General features: G+C 37.5%; 2 protein-coding genes and 2 pseudogenes across 2 annotated transcripts in view; all 4 read right to left on the bottom strand.

The window, feature by feature from the left end:
- The window catches only part of LOC113684431 (uncharacterized), a 177,738-nt gene that overhangs the window by 120,490 nt on the left and 40,847 nt on the right, over window positions 1-16,401 (bottom strand). The window lies entirely within an intron of this gene.
- On the bottom strand, window positions 3,429-4,354 carry LOC149038206 (melanocortin receptor 4-like; annotated as a pseudogene).
- Window positions 5,803-6,742, bottom strand: LOC149038205 (melanocyte-stimulating hormone receptor-like; annotated as a pseudogene).
- LOC113670248 (melanocyte-stimulating hormone receptor) lies at window positions 8,538-9,801 on the bottom strand. Its single transcript, XM_027186353.2, has one exon. The coding sequence runs from the start codon at window positions 9,784-9,786 to the stop codon at window positions 8,860-8,862; it is 927 nt and encodes a 308-aa protein (XP_027042154.2). The 5' UTR covers window positions 9,787-9,801; the 3' UTR covers window positions 8,538-8,859.

Below are 16,401 nucleotides of genomic sequence, written 5' to 3'. Positions count from 1 at the left end.
TAGCAGTATTTCAAATGTTTCGTCTATGTTCCACCACCAGTGAACTTTGTTGCCAACATTGTTCTGTAATCATTTCCTTTTTCTTGTACTGGGCCAACTGGCAACGAGAAATATTTCGTTTAAACAGGACAAGCTGTGCAACGGTGACTGAAACTTCCTTCAATAAAAACATAGAGACTTCCTCATCAGCGTCTGCTCATTCAAAGTGCGTAAGCAAATTGTCTGTTGTGCCAAAAAGTTGATTTCTTTTTTCCGGAACCTGTGACAAGCCTCTTGTATGAAACAGCGGCAAATGGCAAACAGAGAGACAGCTGTGATATCATTTTTTCACAAGGCGAAAAACAATCCTTTTTTTTGGCGGGTCGACCGTTGGAACCCGTGGGGTGCCTCACGGATGAAATAGAAATAAGAATAAAACATAGAGACATCTGTAATATCAGTTTTTTTAAATCAAAATGTGATAAACAATCCCTCAGATTCAAGCTTCTTTTTAATATTTGAATTAATTTACATTTTAATAGTTTGATGCATAAGGAGATGTCGCGAATCCAAGTTTTTCTTCGATCATTCAAAGTTGCCAGCTTGCTCTTCATGATTTCAGGTTGTCGAGGCTGATAATGATTGAAGTATTGATTTCACACAAATGATGTGGACACTTGATTAGCTCCCTATTAATGAAAGTTCATTAAGAAAAGTCACCAAAATAGGAACAAACTAGCTTTAAGAGTCAAACGTACAGACAGACATCTTTGATACTATCAGCATTTCACAATAATTTTAAACGCCGTCTTCTCAGGTACGTAGAAATTCACCCTTAGCTGAGCGGAGAAGATGGAGTATAACGTTTAATCTCGGAAAATTAAAGGTTTTGAAAAGAATTCAATAAGAAAAGGAAGTGTTGATTTAAATACATGCTCCCACTGACACAATGTTTGTTTTATTATATCATTATCAATTACCTTTTAAAACATTCATAAGCAATATGGATTTTTTTCTGATGACAAAACAAAATTAAGTTTACAACTGTTTAAAGCAAGGAGAAGCGAGGTTCCAGGAGATGCCGTGATGGAGAGGAGAATGTACACCGCAGAGAAAGAAATTGTTGGTTGATGCAACTCATCGACCAAACAGGTGGATAGAGCCATTATTTCTTTCGCTTTCTTATAACATTCATAAGGGTATAAGTTACGTCAAGAGATTATAAGAGATTATACATTCTCTTGCGCTAGTACATCTTTCCTTCAATTGGTAATTGATACATTCAGAGTAAAATTTGGTAGCATGTAAAATACTTTTTAAAAGTTTTGGACAGCAAAGTGCTTGTCTGATTGTCTGCTTCATTGCTCGTCTCACTTCACTAATCTTCCAGTAATAGAGAAACGGGTTTAACGTCGAGTTAAAGTAAACTAAGCTAACTTCCATTGCCAATGCAACGCCTAAGTGTGATGAATATGGTATCTTTTAATCCCAGAGTTCCATCGGGTAACGACAAAACGAGAAACAAAACAGAAGAAAAGCAGGAAATTACTTTTTTAAACAATTTTTCGCTGTTTCTTTTACATTCTCTACTTGTTCTCCTCCTTTCGAAAAAAATTTTAAAGAGATTGTCCTGCAAAAATTATATAACAAAGTTCGCCCAAATTATTCTCTGCCAACGCTTTCATGTATACAGCAGTGACTGAATTCTTCATGTCGTAATTACCCTGAGCGATTGGCAATTCTCCCCCGATAATCAGAGTTATATGACCGTGCTAAAGTGAACATGATAATCTATTGATCAAGAATGAAAATGAAGGAATGCATACTTAAAAACTATCAACACTCAGTACAAATATCTAACAATTATTTGCCGAAGATGAAGTGAATAATATTATTGTTGAATAATTCCCGAGACGATGTCGAGTTAGAAACTACACCTTGTTAAACATACATAAACAGCATTTATTATTTATGAACCTACGATCACTCTTGGTTGCGTACTAAGTAACTTCCGCCTATCTTTCAAGCTCTCCAAACTTCCTGCGTTTATCGTATATTTAATGACCGCACAGTGACGCACGAAACAACTGTTGAAAATACCCTGTCAAAGATTAGGAAAAATTAGTTAACCACCACAAACACGCCGCCTCGTTTTAAGTTGGAAAAAATTTCGTTTTTGAAAAATAATCACTCTATAGATTTAATATTTTATTCCGGCTTCAAATTAGTCGTTTCATTTACCAACGGAGGATTAGCTGATAGAAAAATCAGACGAAAGACCTAATCGCTGAAGATGCGTCAATCCCTCCTTTAACAAGAGTTCTTCCCAGGGAATTTTCTTTCTGATCCTCTATGATAATTAAGTACTTTGATAATTAAACAAGAACATGTTCGTCACAACCAGCTGTCGATTTCAGTAAATAAAGTTTCAGTTTAATTTCAAATTAGCACTGAAAGGGAATTCCATTGACAAACACAAAGACGTGGGCTATATTTTTTGTTTTACAATACGATATGGGACTCCTAAGTCTTAAAAGATCAATTGTATCACTTCTTTAATCGGTGAAACAACCATGTCGTTTTAGGGCGATGATTAGATGGTACGGTATTGAAGCAAATTCTGAGCTCATACTAAAGCTATAAAAACGACTGAAGAAAAGAACAAAAACATTCCAGGAACTTTGAGACAGCAGTTAATCGCTCAGAAATGGAGGAAATAAAATCCGTAAAACTCAGAGACATCCTAAAGATACACTAGCAACAAACTGAACTTATGGTGACCTCTTTGCAATGATGTGAAACTTGTTGTTCGCCGTTGCCAATATAACTTCAGCACATCCATCGATCTGTAAAAAAAATTCCGTAACAAACAGAGATGGTCAATTTTATTTCATATACTTTTGTAACCTTCAGTTAAATATACAATTAACAAAACTTCTTCACATAAGTCTTACGGATAACTTTCTGATCACAAAACAAACAAATTCAAGACTTAAACTGGACCGTCTCTTTTGGCAATGTGGCGTCAACATCAAAGTCGAGCGTTTTCTTTTAATTATATGAAGAATGAGTTGAAATAGTTTTCTCGTGACATACAACATCGGCCTCAAGCACATCTACTAAACTACTCTTTGAAGTTTTATCTGATGCCTTCATATTGCTAAGAGAAGAAAACATGAAAGTAAAATGTTTGCATATATTTCCTTCGATTATGACATCTTAGTATTTTAGCATAGCGGCAAGAAACCTTATTTTTGAAAACATATAGCTAGGGTTACCTAGTCTGTCGTTAAATTATTCTCGGACTATCGACAATAGCCTGTGCGACCATTCCATTGAGCGACTTATTTTTTTATCCAATAACTTATTTAACGACTGCGCTCTAATAATAATTATGACGTAATGAGTCTGCTTTGAAAGTCCGAAGAACAACTCGAGGGAAACATAACTCAGCAAAGGGCTTCTCTAATTGTCTGCTTCACTGCTTGTCTCACTTCGCTAATCTTCCAGCAATAAAGAAACGGGTTTAACGTCGAGTTAAAGCAAACAAAAGTAATTGCTACTTTCCGTGTGACGACTAAGAGTAGTGAATATTTTTTGGTATGAGCGATCACAATTGCGACTGTACATATTGGTGCATAACAAACAACTAATGCTAACTGCACCCACAGTGCACTGTATACTGCATTTCTGAATCGCGCCATGTTCAGTGCATTTGTTTGGCTCAGCTGTTGCTGATCTCGTACTTGTGCTTGATGATTTCTGAGAGTGCAAAAAATCTTTGTGTACGATGCGACTGATATTACCAGGCAAAATGATGTAACTAGGAAGCTGTATAAAAAGATTATAGGGCGATGAAAAAATCCACTTAAAGAGGCCACAAGGTTAAAAATCCAAAAGGTAGTTACAATAATATACGTGCGCTTCAAAGTTACAATTTGCTTGTATCTTAGTCCCAACAAAAGGGCGAGAAGTCTGTCCACGCTTATGGCCGTCATCGTCATCAAAGACACTTAAACAATATATAGCCTGTGATGTAGGCTGCGTCAAATGCGTATCGACAAAGGCTCCAGTGTTCCTGAACCGAGGACATCCAATAGGCAGCATAGAGAGGCTGAGCAACAAGACCAACCAACAGATCAGTCGTTGCCAGAGAACGGTACAAGAGTTTGGACGGCAGGTGGAGGGGAGATTCCTTGTGAAGGGCAACGAGGATGAGAGAATTCGTAAGGAATACTGTGATGGAGAGGAGAATATGCACTGCTGAGGAAAAAGTGAATCTTTGGTGTAATCCACCTCCAAAAGATGGGGAGCATAACAGTTCTTCAAATGTTTTCGTTTGTGTTCCACCGCTAGTGAACTTTTTTGCCGACATTGTTCTGTAACCGTTTCCCTTTTCTTGTACTAAGGCAACTTGTGACGAGAAATATTTCGTTTAAGCAGCATACGCTGAGCGACGATGACTGAAACTTCCTTCAATAAACAAGTAGAGACTTCCTCATCAGCGTTTGCTCATTCAAAGTGCGTAAACAAATTGTCTGTTGTGCCAAAGAGTTGATTGCTTTTTTCCGGAACCCGTCAGATTTAAGCTTCTTTTTAATATTAGAATTCATTTACATTTTAATGGTTTGATGCATAATTTTATACAGATGATATGGACACTTGACTAGCTCCCTATCGATAAAAGATCATTAGGAGACGTGACTAAAATAGGAACAAATGAGCTTCAAGAGTCAAACGTACAGACAGACATCTTTGATACTATTAGTATTTCACAATTATTGTAAATGTCGTCTTCTTAGGTAGAAATTTACCTTTAGCTGAACGGAGATGGAGTCTCACGTTTAATCTCGGAAAATTATAGGTTTTGGAAAGAATTCATTAAGAAAAGGAAAGTGTTTATTTAAATCCATACACCCTCTTACACAATGTTTGTTATTATCAATGACATTTTCAAACATTCACAGGCAATGCGGATATTTTTCTAGTGACAAAACAAATTCAAGTTGACAACTGTTTATAACAAGGACAAGAGAGTTGCCAGGAGATGCTGTGATGGGAGGAGAAAGTACACCGCAGAGAAGGAAATGGCTGCTTGATGCCGGCAACTCATCAGCCAGAAAGGATGAAAAGCCACTTTCCAAACCTGGTGTTCCTTTGTGTTACACCTCCTATATAATTAGTTGTCGCCATGCAGTTGAATATACGGTCGTTTTCTTTTGCCCGCTAGTTACCTGTATTTGTAACGACAGATATTTCCTATCAACGGCACCTGACCGGTCACGATCACTCAAACCCTTTCGCGTGACCGGCCGCAACATTTCAACGCAACATCTTGCAACATTATTATTATTAACCAGACATCCTGACCGAACAAGCTTGTCAGTTCAAGAAATGATTTATGATATAGGAAACATTTCGCTTAAAGATTGAAGCCCACATTCCTCCAAAATTAAATCATTTACAATTCCAATACTCAATTCTGTCACAAGAGAAGCCGATTTCCTTCCACAGTTGCATTAAATATAACTCTTTGTCAATTTCTTTGTAACGAGTAATTCTCTCACTGATATGTTATTCCGTCGATAAACTCTAAAAGTTCCTTTTATAGATACACACGTTTTATGTTACAGGACCATGAAGGATAGAAACACTGCCTCTCGTGGGAAAATTTTCCTGCAAATTATCTTCCATGATAAGCGAGGCAGGATGTTTTTCCAGTTTCTCATATATTCCTTTGCATTAAAAGTTCCGACAAACATTCAGTATCCAGAAGCATCATGAAGCAATTAAGTATAGATAGGAGTGAAACCCGAGAAGGATCTAGCTCCACGGACAGCAAAGAGCTTGTCTTATTGTCAGCTTCACAGCTTGTCTAACTTCTCTAATCTACCAGCAGTAAAGAAACGGATTTAAAGTAGAATTAAATTGAACTAAGCCTATCGTCAACCGCCAGAAGACGACTAAGTGCAACGAATCTGTGTTGCTTTGGCTGATCAAAGTTTCTATTATAAAATATGGTATATAAAAAACAACTAATGCAAACTGCACCCATAGTGCACTGTACACTACTTTTCTGTATTTCACCATGTTCAATGCATTTGGTTGGCTCAGCTGTTGTTGGACATGATGTTGTACTTCAGCCTGATGATGATTGAGAGTACGAAAAATCTTTGTGTACGAGGTGATTGAGATCAGCAGAAATAGTGATATGCTTATATGACCGAGCCATAAGGCTATACGGTAATTTAAAATACAGCACAAACCAGTTAAACTTGATAAAACCCAAAAGGCAGCCACCATGATATATGTGCGTTTCAAAGTTACAGTTTGTCTGTATCTCAACCCCAACAACAGGGCGAGAAGCCTGTCCACGCCGTCATCGTCAATAAAGACACTCCGCAAAATGTGTAGCTTGTTGTGAAGGTGGCGTCGCTTGCGTATCGACAAAGACTCCATTTTTCGTTAGCCAAGGACATAAAATAAGTGGCCATAATAGGCTGGCTAGAAATACCAACCAATAGGTCAGTTGTTGCCAGACAATGACACAAGAGTTTGGACGGCGGGTGAAGAGAAGATTCCTTGTGAAGGGCAACAAGGATAAGAGAATTCCCAAGAAATGTTGTGATGGAGAGGATAATCTAAACTGCAGCTGAGAAATAGATTGACTGTGGTTGTTATCCACCTGCCAAAGAAGGAGAGCACCGAAGATCTTTAACGCGTTTGTCTGTGCTTCATCTTTGGCTAGATTTGTTTCCGCCATCCTTCTGTAGTCGTTTTGGTCTTTCCTTCAGGTTACGTGTGATTGCAACATGAAATGTTCCGTCTTGAGAGCACCTGCCCAGCCTAGAAATCACTTAAACTGCGTTGATCACTGAAACTGAATAATCATATGAATAATCATATGAATAATCATATGAATAATCATATGAATAATCATATGAATAATCATATGAATAATTATATGAATAATTATATGAATAATTATATGAATAATTATATGAATCATCATGTGAATAATTATATGAATCATTATATGAATAATTATATGAATCATCATGTGAATCATCATATGAAAACTTTTTCAATCGCGTTTACACGTTTGAAACGCTCGGGAATATTGTCGTTTGTGTCCAAAAAAAAAAAATGGTGAACCATTTACATGATTTACATGGATCTTCTGATAGTTTTGCAAAGTTTGTCTTTCACAAACGATTGATCCTTAAAAGAGAACTTTACGAGAAACAGCGATAATCAGGTTGGTTTTAGTAAAGTAAAACGTTTTAAACAATGTCATACACCGCAAATTGTTATTTGGTTAGAAATCCTCGATTCATATTTCCCACGTCAGGATTTTTGATAAAAACGAAATCTCGAATCAATATTTAATTCTACCTTGGTGACATGTTTCTCAGTTCGATCGTCATCAGGAGATGCCTTTGTATAATTCTCCTTTGCTATTTCTGCAGCTTTCTTTGTGAAATGGTTACGATAATCTGGTGTTGGGTAATGATAAACACCCTCAAAATAATAACAATCCTTTCTCGTCGCCTGTGATCTAGATGATCTCTTTATTTACACAAAAAAGCTTAGCCTTTAATCCTTTCCGGGTTTTCATTGTTCAAACAATGTTATCGATGACCTTCTTAGAAGTCAGTGAGTCCATCGGCACCATTTCGACTATATCTACCAATAAAAGCTATAAATATAAGTCTTCTCCACTTCTACGAAATATTTTGCCATCAAACAGAAAAATGAAAATTTTTACTAGCTTCAGGAAAGACTACAGGAGACCACAGAATCTCGAAAGTTAATATATTTCACTGGGATTTTATCTATTGACACTTAGACCCAGTTCTTTAAACAAAGTTCAGTCGTTGTTTGACAAAACTGCGTTCTAAGCCATCTTCAATTTAGCTGAACCTTTTATCTTGGTATATATTTTTGTGAATAGTATCTAGAAGGTCGAGATCTAATAAAGGAAGGACATTTATTATGATTAATCTACCCTCTTATAAAGAACACCTGCTTTTCACTGCTCGCGTAAAACCACGGTTTGGGTTAGACCTTGTGTAAATAACCGGCCTTAAATTTTTGATGAAACATACAATTTATTTTGGACTTTTTCGCTCAAAATTACGATTTCTTGTCTTTAACAAGACTTACTTTGAACGATTCGTACGGCAATATCGTGTCAAAGTCATGCGCTTTATTTCATGCAGTGAGGTTAAAAATTTGAAATTATTTCACCATCCGTAAGAGAAGAATTTAAAAGTCTCTCCTTCACTACCCTTTCGGTATCAATTTTATCCTATACATGTACTTTCTTATCACTAAGATAGTAAAACGAGTAAGTAAAATCAAACTAGGGTCCCGTTTTTTGCCCTACTTTGCGTGGACGGCATTTTTTATGTCGATCAAATCATAGGTTGTTGTATTCAAAATAACTGCCGTCGCATGAAACTTACTTGTCCCAAGTGTTGCCGTTAGTGATACGACTCTCTGTCCTTTAGCTGTGCGTACACTTGGAAATAAAGTTTATCCACAGAAGCCGCGATTGAAATCATTGGTTGTTAATAAGATAAGGAATTTTTTTCCTATCAAGCCGACTGTAGTCAAACGCCTCCCTCAATTAAGATGAATACCATTCTCAAATTCGTACGATATCGTTAACGTGTAGATTCCATGATTTTGCTTTATCATGCGCAAAATGAGCCATGTTGATCTGTGGTGAGAATATCTAAAAAGCTTTGTACAGCGACTTCATTAAGCTTCTTACTTCTTCCTATTCAATGATATATCCAGCAGGTGGCGTCATCTAATAGCATCGTCACGTTACTTACTCGCTTGAAACAACTAAAAAAGAGTATAATGGAAGATCTAACCTCGTGGACAGCAAAGCGCTTGTCTGATTGTCTTCTTAACTGCTCTTCTTACTTCACTAATCTTCCAGCAGTAAAGAAACAGATTTAAAGTCGAGTTAAAATAAACCAGGGTACTCGCTATTCCAAGAGCGACGACTAAATGTGATGAATTTCCTTTTATATGAGCCATCACAATTCCCACTAAAATCACTGGCACATAACAAGCAAGTAACACTAACTGCACCCACAGTGCACTGTACACTGCCTTTCTGTATCGCGCCATGTTCAATGCATTTGGTTGGCTCGGCTGTTGTTGAACATGACTTTGTATCTGAGCGTGATGACGGCGAAGAGCATAGAAAATCTTAGCATATGAAGCAATCGAGATTAATAGGCAACATGAGATGACAATTCGACCAAACCAAGGCGCTATACGAGAATCTAACACGTTGCATAGAGTAGCGACAAAGGTTACAATACAAAGAGTAGGGACAATGATATATGTGCGCTTCAAAGTTATAATTTGTTTGTATCTCAGCCCCAAAAACAGGGCGAGAAGTCTGTCCACGCTCATGGCTGCCATTGTCAACAAAGACATAAGAGATAATCCATACCCTGAAATGGAGGCTGCTACCCATGCGAATCGACAAAGTCTCCACTCTTCGAAAACAACCGACATCCAAAGAGTAGCAGTGAGAGGCTGGCTTACAAGACCAACTAACAGATCACTTGTTGCCAGACAACGGTACAAGAGTTTGGACGGCGGATGGAGGGAAGACACCTTGTGAAGTGCAACGAAGATCAGAGAATTCCCAAGAAATGCTTTCAGGCAAAAGAAAATGATGACTGCTGACAGACGCAATGAGTATTGTTCAAATTCGCCAGCCAAAGATGAGGAACATACAAGTTCTTCAAATGTGTACACTTGCGTTCCATCTCCCATTGAATTTGCTGCCGCACTGAGAGCACCTGCGCAGCGTTGATCACTTAAACTTTATTTTTTTCAAAATAACCATATGAAAACTTTTTCAGTCGCGTTTAGTCGTTTAAAATGTTTGGAAATACAGTCATTTGTGTCCAAAAAAATGGTGAACCATTTTTCTTAAAGCCTCACTTTTGCCTCAGCTATGATTTATCAAAACGCGATAAGAACAAAACATCCACGAATGTTAATATTTTATGGCGTGATGTACAATCCTTCGTTACTCAGACGAGCAAGAGCTGTCAATTTCTTCACAAGAGTCACATTAAATATAACTCTTTGTAAACTTCTTTGTAACGGGTAATTCTGTCACGTTATTCCATCGATAAACTCTAGAAGTTCCCTCCAAAGATGAAATAGTTTTTTTTTACAGTGACTTTTCCTTCAAATTATCTTTGTTAAATAGGAGAGGCAGGATGTTTGTCCCCTAATAGTGTTAAGCGTCACAACTACACCACATGTATATTCAACTTGTTAGGTTCAATCTTTGAATGACTTTGCGCAAAGAAATTAAAATAAAATATTGTGCTTTTTTTTTCATCCCACAGTTTAAGGCAAAAACCAGCCTTACTAAGGAAAAGTGACGTTGATAGCCGCATAAATGAGTAAGTGTTGTTTAAATTATGATCAGCTTCTGGAAACCAAATTTGAATGGGAAGGCGAAACGTCAATCAGTTGGAGACAACTTGAATGCTGACTGTGGACCTCTAACATAAAATCAGGGGCAAAAATGATTTAGTTTCTCGACACCACTGTCGTTCACTGAGTTCAAAAGCTCATGACAACAAGAGGACTCTGTAAGAACCGTTTGCAGTCAATTTCATTTCACATATGCACTGCTGAGAAAAAAGTAAATCTTTGATGTAATCCACCTCCAAAAGATGAGGGGCATAATATTTCGTTTAAACAACACACGCCGAGCGACGATGACTGAAACTTCCTTCCATAAACACATAAAGACTTCCTCATCAGCGTTTGCTCATTCAAAGTGCGTAAGCAAATTGTCTGTTGTGCCAAAGAGTTGGTTTTTTTTTTCCGGAACCTGTGACGAGCATCTTGTATGAAATAGCAGTAAGAGGCAAATAGAGAGACATCTGTGATACCATTTTTTCACAAGGCGAAAAGAATCCTTTTTCAGCTGATCGACCGTTGGAACCTGTGGGGTGGCTCACGGATAAAATAGCAATATACAAAACGACTTAATCTAGTAGAGTATCTCTGTCTAATCCGAAGAACTAGTGATAATTCTATCACTCCAAAAGACTTAAACCCCTTAACTCCCAAGATCTGATTGTTAATTCTCCTCTCTCGCTGCTACACATTTCCTTTTAACGAGCTGTTCGATCATTTGATTTACGCATACGGTATTTCATTTTCGTCAAACGCTTAAACGTTAATTCATATGATCAAATTTCTTTCAAACAAAGAACACTAATCAAGAAGAAAACGGCTTTGAATGGAACATGAACTCGATAGACTGGAAAAACGTAAAATAATAAAAAAAGTATAAAAACAATAAAAATAAAGTATAACTAATCAGATCGTATGAAAGTGAGAGTCATGTGAAGCGCTCGAGAAGTATTTTAGTAATGTTAAGGTATGTGTATACGAAGTATGCTGAGTTTTTGGGAGATTTCTACTCCAAGCGCAGTATATTAAGTATATTTTGGTTGCTTTTGGCCTCGCACCAGCTGCAGGCATTGTAATCAGCAACGTATGAATAACTGGGTTTAGTTTCTAAGGAAATTGTGGTGCCGCGTTGATGAGGGGTACAACAAGATAATTTGGTTTTATAATCCAACTGCACAAGGTAGAGTTCAAATAATGCGAATATATGTATATACCACATGTGTACAGTTGGTTATTTTGTACTGTAAAAAAACCTGTTTAACCGGTCGGCTACGCACGCTGCGATTCTCTATCCACTTTGCTTTTCCCGCCTTATGAGAAATGAGCAGACAGACATGGCGAATAAAAAGCAGTTGGATCATAAATAACCTACTAGACTATTCATTGGTTTGTAGTATTGCCTAGTACTTTCACTCCTTGTTTGAATTTGACGAGCCTGTGGGTAAAGTCAAAATACGGCACAACTCATAAAAATATTCAGGTATGCCACCGCCAGATAAAGAAAATCCGAAAAAATCCGCAAAAATCACCATGAATCTTATTTCGCAAGATGATCATCTCGCAGCTGGAGTTTGGGCTGCCTGTGGTGTGAGTTCAGACAAGGTGAAGTAACGCGATATTTTCCTCCGTTTGAAGGTCATGCTCTTTTTCTGTTACAAAAATGAAAACATTAGGTACACAAAGTGTCCCATCTCAACCCACCCATGCTACGTATACCTATGTTCTTATAGATGATGTCATGGATCAGGGGGCTGTGCACAAAGAATAACATTAACCAGAAATCTTGGGCTCATTTGATAAGCGTGGTGGTTTGTGGTCTTCGCAAGAGCCTCGTTGATTAAGGTCGAGATTTATCGGGACATGAAAGTTTCGCATTTCAATTTTTGTATTATTTTTAAGTCAAACGTGTTTTTACGGCACCTTTACGCGCAACGAACACGCCTAACAACTCACGTTCCATCACGTACCATAAAAACAACGTCCAAAGCCATTAGAATATACCCAATCATTGCACTACGTGAACATTAGGCAATTTTTCACGGGCTTGAATTGTATTCCATCAACCAAATTCGCATCTACGCGCGCCCGTAAATTATTCACTATTTATGACTCATTTCCTCGGGAAAGTTCACAATGCGTCATCAACTTTTGGTTTTCCTGAGAATGTCACGCAATGGTAAAAACATCATTATGGTCGTGAAACAAAAAGTGAGTCATTTGCATCCTTTTGGTGGCAGCGAGAAATTTTTAACGCTCGCCATCCCCAGCTCGAAGCGTTGCTTCTAGGTTATCGCGAGCTAAATTTCAGAGGAATAAAATCAAATATTCCTACGTCGTGAGACCACTAGAAAAAGAGTACCCTCTCGACACTGTTCGTGTTATAAGTCACCTTCTGAATAACTCATCCAAATAACTTAGGTCTTGCAAAATTTTACAAATTTAACAGGTGCTTAAGGACGAATTCAACGCTCCATCGCTGACGAAACGTCGTTTTAAGGTAAGCTCTGAAACAATTAATTAGACCAAGAGGATTTTTGTCTCACCCACTCGCAGTGTTCCATCAATAACATTGCCAGTTTGTATTAACAAAGAAAAACTTATTACATTGTAAAATATAGACAATCCGGTATGAGGCTTGGGGTCTTGGTTTCATATAGGTCTTTCAGCAAAGTGAGCCGGTAACAACACACTAGACCATATGATTGCAGACAAGAGCAAGTTATGAAAATGTTATCGATTATTGATTATAAACTACCGTCTACGTGTTACATCCTGTTCGCATTATAGAAATTGAAAGAGGAAGCAGTTGTCACAAACACACGTTTCGAGGGTAAGATGTAAAACGCTCCTTGCTTATTAAATGATACAAAACTTGGCAGGTATTTTAAGTCAGAGAACATTTTAAGGCGACAAATCAAAATACGAATTCTTTAACACATCATTTGACCTCTTTTGAAAAAATGTAGGTTATATTAAGAACACAGCGTAACTGAATATTTATCAGCACACCTGTAGAAAATGAAAATAAGCTGAAATCCAGCTCACACATAGATTTTGGAATAAATGATCGTCTTCTTTGGTCTTTTTTTTGTCCTACATGCTCCTCGTTCTTGTTCGTCATAACTCGAGTCGGAAATTGAACGAAATTTGAAATGAGATTGCCTAATTGCATTTGCTCGTTCCGCATAAAATCATGAGGGCTACCCGTTGGTGATTTTCATTGAAGACATTCTGGGTGGCGAATATTTATCTATTAGTTTAGTTTGAAATGACAGAAAGAAATAGATCCTGAACGATCTTGGCAGGAAAATGTTGAAGATCCGTAAAGATCTTGGCAAGAAAATTAAAGATCTTGGAAAGAAAATAAAAGACCCCTGAAGATCTTGACAAGAAAATGAAAGATCCTTGAAGATTTTGAACATTTATTTTTTATCCCACACATTTCTTTATAATTGTTTCTTGGCCAAGGCCTGGAGAGGTCAAGTATGATCGATATCTCGGATTTCTGGTAATGGAAAACTTGTCTCAAAGAGAGTGAATTAATACTTAGAAACGAAATTACCACCAGAAAAGCAAGTAGAAGGAGGCAGTAGGGGAGGGGGTGCGCAGATTTTTGGGATATGTATATTTCTTTTTATTTTGCTTCCCTGACCTAGTCTACTGATTACAAATTTTATTTCGCCAATTAAATTCCATTTTGCTAAATTAAACTTCGCTCCATCACGTTTCATTTCCTTGTAAACAACCTGCATTTAATCAAGTATTCTAATCGCAATGTCCAACCCCACTGGAAAAAATTCACATTAACTAGTGCTACCGATAGTGAAGTTTTAACGCAATTCTCCCGCGTTTTGACTTTTTCTACGAATAAACTCGGCTTTTAACTACCTTGAACTCAATCCAATCGCGTGTTTATTCCTTGTAAACAACCAGCATTTTATAAAGTATTTCACACACAGTGGGCAAAGGCCAGATAGGCAACAACCAATCAAGGAGCTCTCTCTCAAATATTATCCTTTTCTCTTGTGAAATGTATCTTCATTGGTCGAGATCGCAATATATCTTTGGTTAGAGTCTATTGGAGATACAACAGAGTTTCAGTTTGATTTTCGTAGTAGAATTACATGGATTTATATTTTTCAGGCATCTAACTGTAGACGAATAATTTTGATTTTCTCTCTGGTAGAGGAACGGCAGTAAGCGTGGTCTCTTTCGCAACTATTATTTGGTCTCATCACGCTAGCGCTCTCTCTCCGTCGGGGAATAGATGGCGTTGTGTGACGAGACCAAACAACTGTTGCGAAGGAGAAAACAGTAAGTGTGGCACCGATCCATTTTATTTTTGCTTACAAGTATTCAGACAATAGAGAAAATAGACCATAAGATACCTGTGTGAGTTAAGCTAAATTACCTTTTCTCTCTCTTTCTCTTAAGGTGAAGTAATGAATATTTTCGATCTTTTATAAAGTTATGCTCTTTTTCTGTTACAAAAATAAAAACATTAGGTACACAAAGTGTTCCATCTCATCCCACCCGGTCAAAAAAAATAACTCTTGCATGCTACGCATGCCTATGTTTTTACTTGGAAGCCAGAAAATTCCCAATAAACTAGTTTAGTGCAAGTGACATTAATGCATGAGTATCACCTTGCTTTCGTGAGCTGTACTGAGAAATATTAGCACTATGACATTTCTATACTGCCGTAACCTTGGGCCAATATTCCCTAGTAAAGACTCGTGCTCGAATGGTTAGTAAGAATGGTAGTACTGGCTTTCGAAAATGTGATCTATACTGTACATGTATCTAAGGCTATTTTGAATTCCAGAACAATTGATTTCCTTGTGCCTCTACATTTCTTGAAATTTTTTGTACGTGAAGACAGCCAGCAAGGATTTTATGATATTTGAAAAACAACTAGTCTGGATTATCAGGATAGTTAAAGTTAGCATCAAAGACAAATCAATTCTGAGCACAAAATAGATTAAACATGAAATGATTGCAAAAACAATTAGTTTAATATACATATACTGGTAAACCACAAACATCAGCACCTGTACCAAATTGAAATCCATATCAACATACATCAGCATGCATTAGTGTATATATTTTATTGTTTTTCCTGTGATAAGTGTCCAGTTCAACTAACAGCCAGCTGCACACATATGGATTTCGGTTCAACTGGAGGATATTGAATAAAAAACTTACACATTTTTGACCAGTAATCCTTATTTAAAAATCAGCTAAGAGAATTTTACTTTGATTTTGCAAAAGTTGTTTCTTATGAGAAAGGATTCACCATAAACTCTCCTCTCTTGTGGAGACATGGTGGCCTTATGATTAGTGAGGTGGAGTCGGGTCAAGAGATCTGCATTTGTAACCTGGCCAGGTCATGTGTTTTGTTTTTGTGCAAAATAATTTACTCTCATAGTACCCCTCTCCACCCAGGAGTATAAATGGGTACCAGAAATTAGTCAGGGGAACCTGATGAAATGACAGGAGGGAAGAGGGAGGGGGGAGGGGGGGGATAACCATGGGGTGGACTGTCATCATGTCTAGGGAGGAGTAGTAATACCAAGTCGCTTCATGTGAGGAATCCGGGATTATAAGCTCAGGGTCCGGATGGGCCACTGCTTAAATACAGACTTTACCTAACTACCTACTACAGCCTCTGGTTTAAATAATTTCAATTGCTTCTGTTACGAATTATACGAACTTCCAACATACAGATGATGATTTTTTGCCCAATTTATCTCAGTCAATTAGGACTGTCTTTTGTAAATCTTCAAATTTTCAAAAATCTAGACAGAGGCGGAGTTTTCTGTACTAATGTCTGAGCACTTTGTAGGCTTCCTGCAATCTGGCGGGATGCGTAATTAAGCACACAGTGGTAAAGGACCCTTCCGCAGTAGCTACAAGACGCTGACAAAACTTTTTTCTCTTCACCGA

Source organism: Pocillopora damicornis, chromosome 11 (assembly GCF_964200805.1).
Source record: "Pocillopora damicornis chromosome 11, jaPocDami1.2, whole genome shotgun sequence".
Lineage (NCBI taxonomy): Eukaryota > Metazoa > Cnidaria > Anthozoa > Scleractinia > Pocilloporidae > Pocillopora > Pocillopora damicornis.
This window is presented reverse-complemented; position numbering and strand designations above follow the sequence as displayed.

Coding starts and splice junctions, on each gene's coding strand:
- LOC113670248 (XM_027186353.2), bottom strand. CDS start 9,786: ATGGGAGATGGAACGCAAGTGTACACATTTGAAGAACTTGTATGTTCC.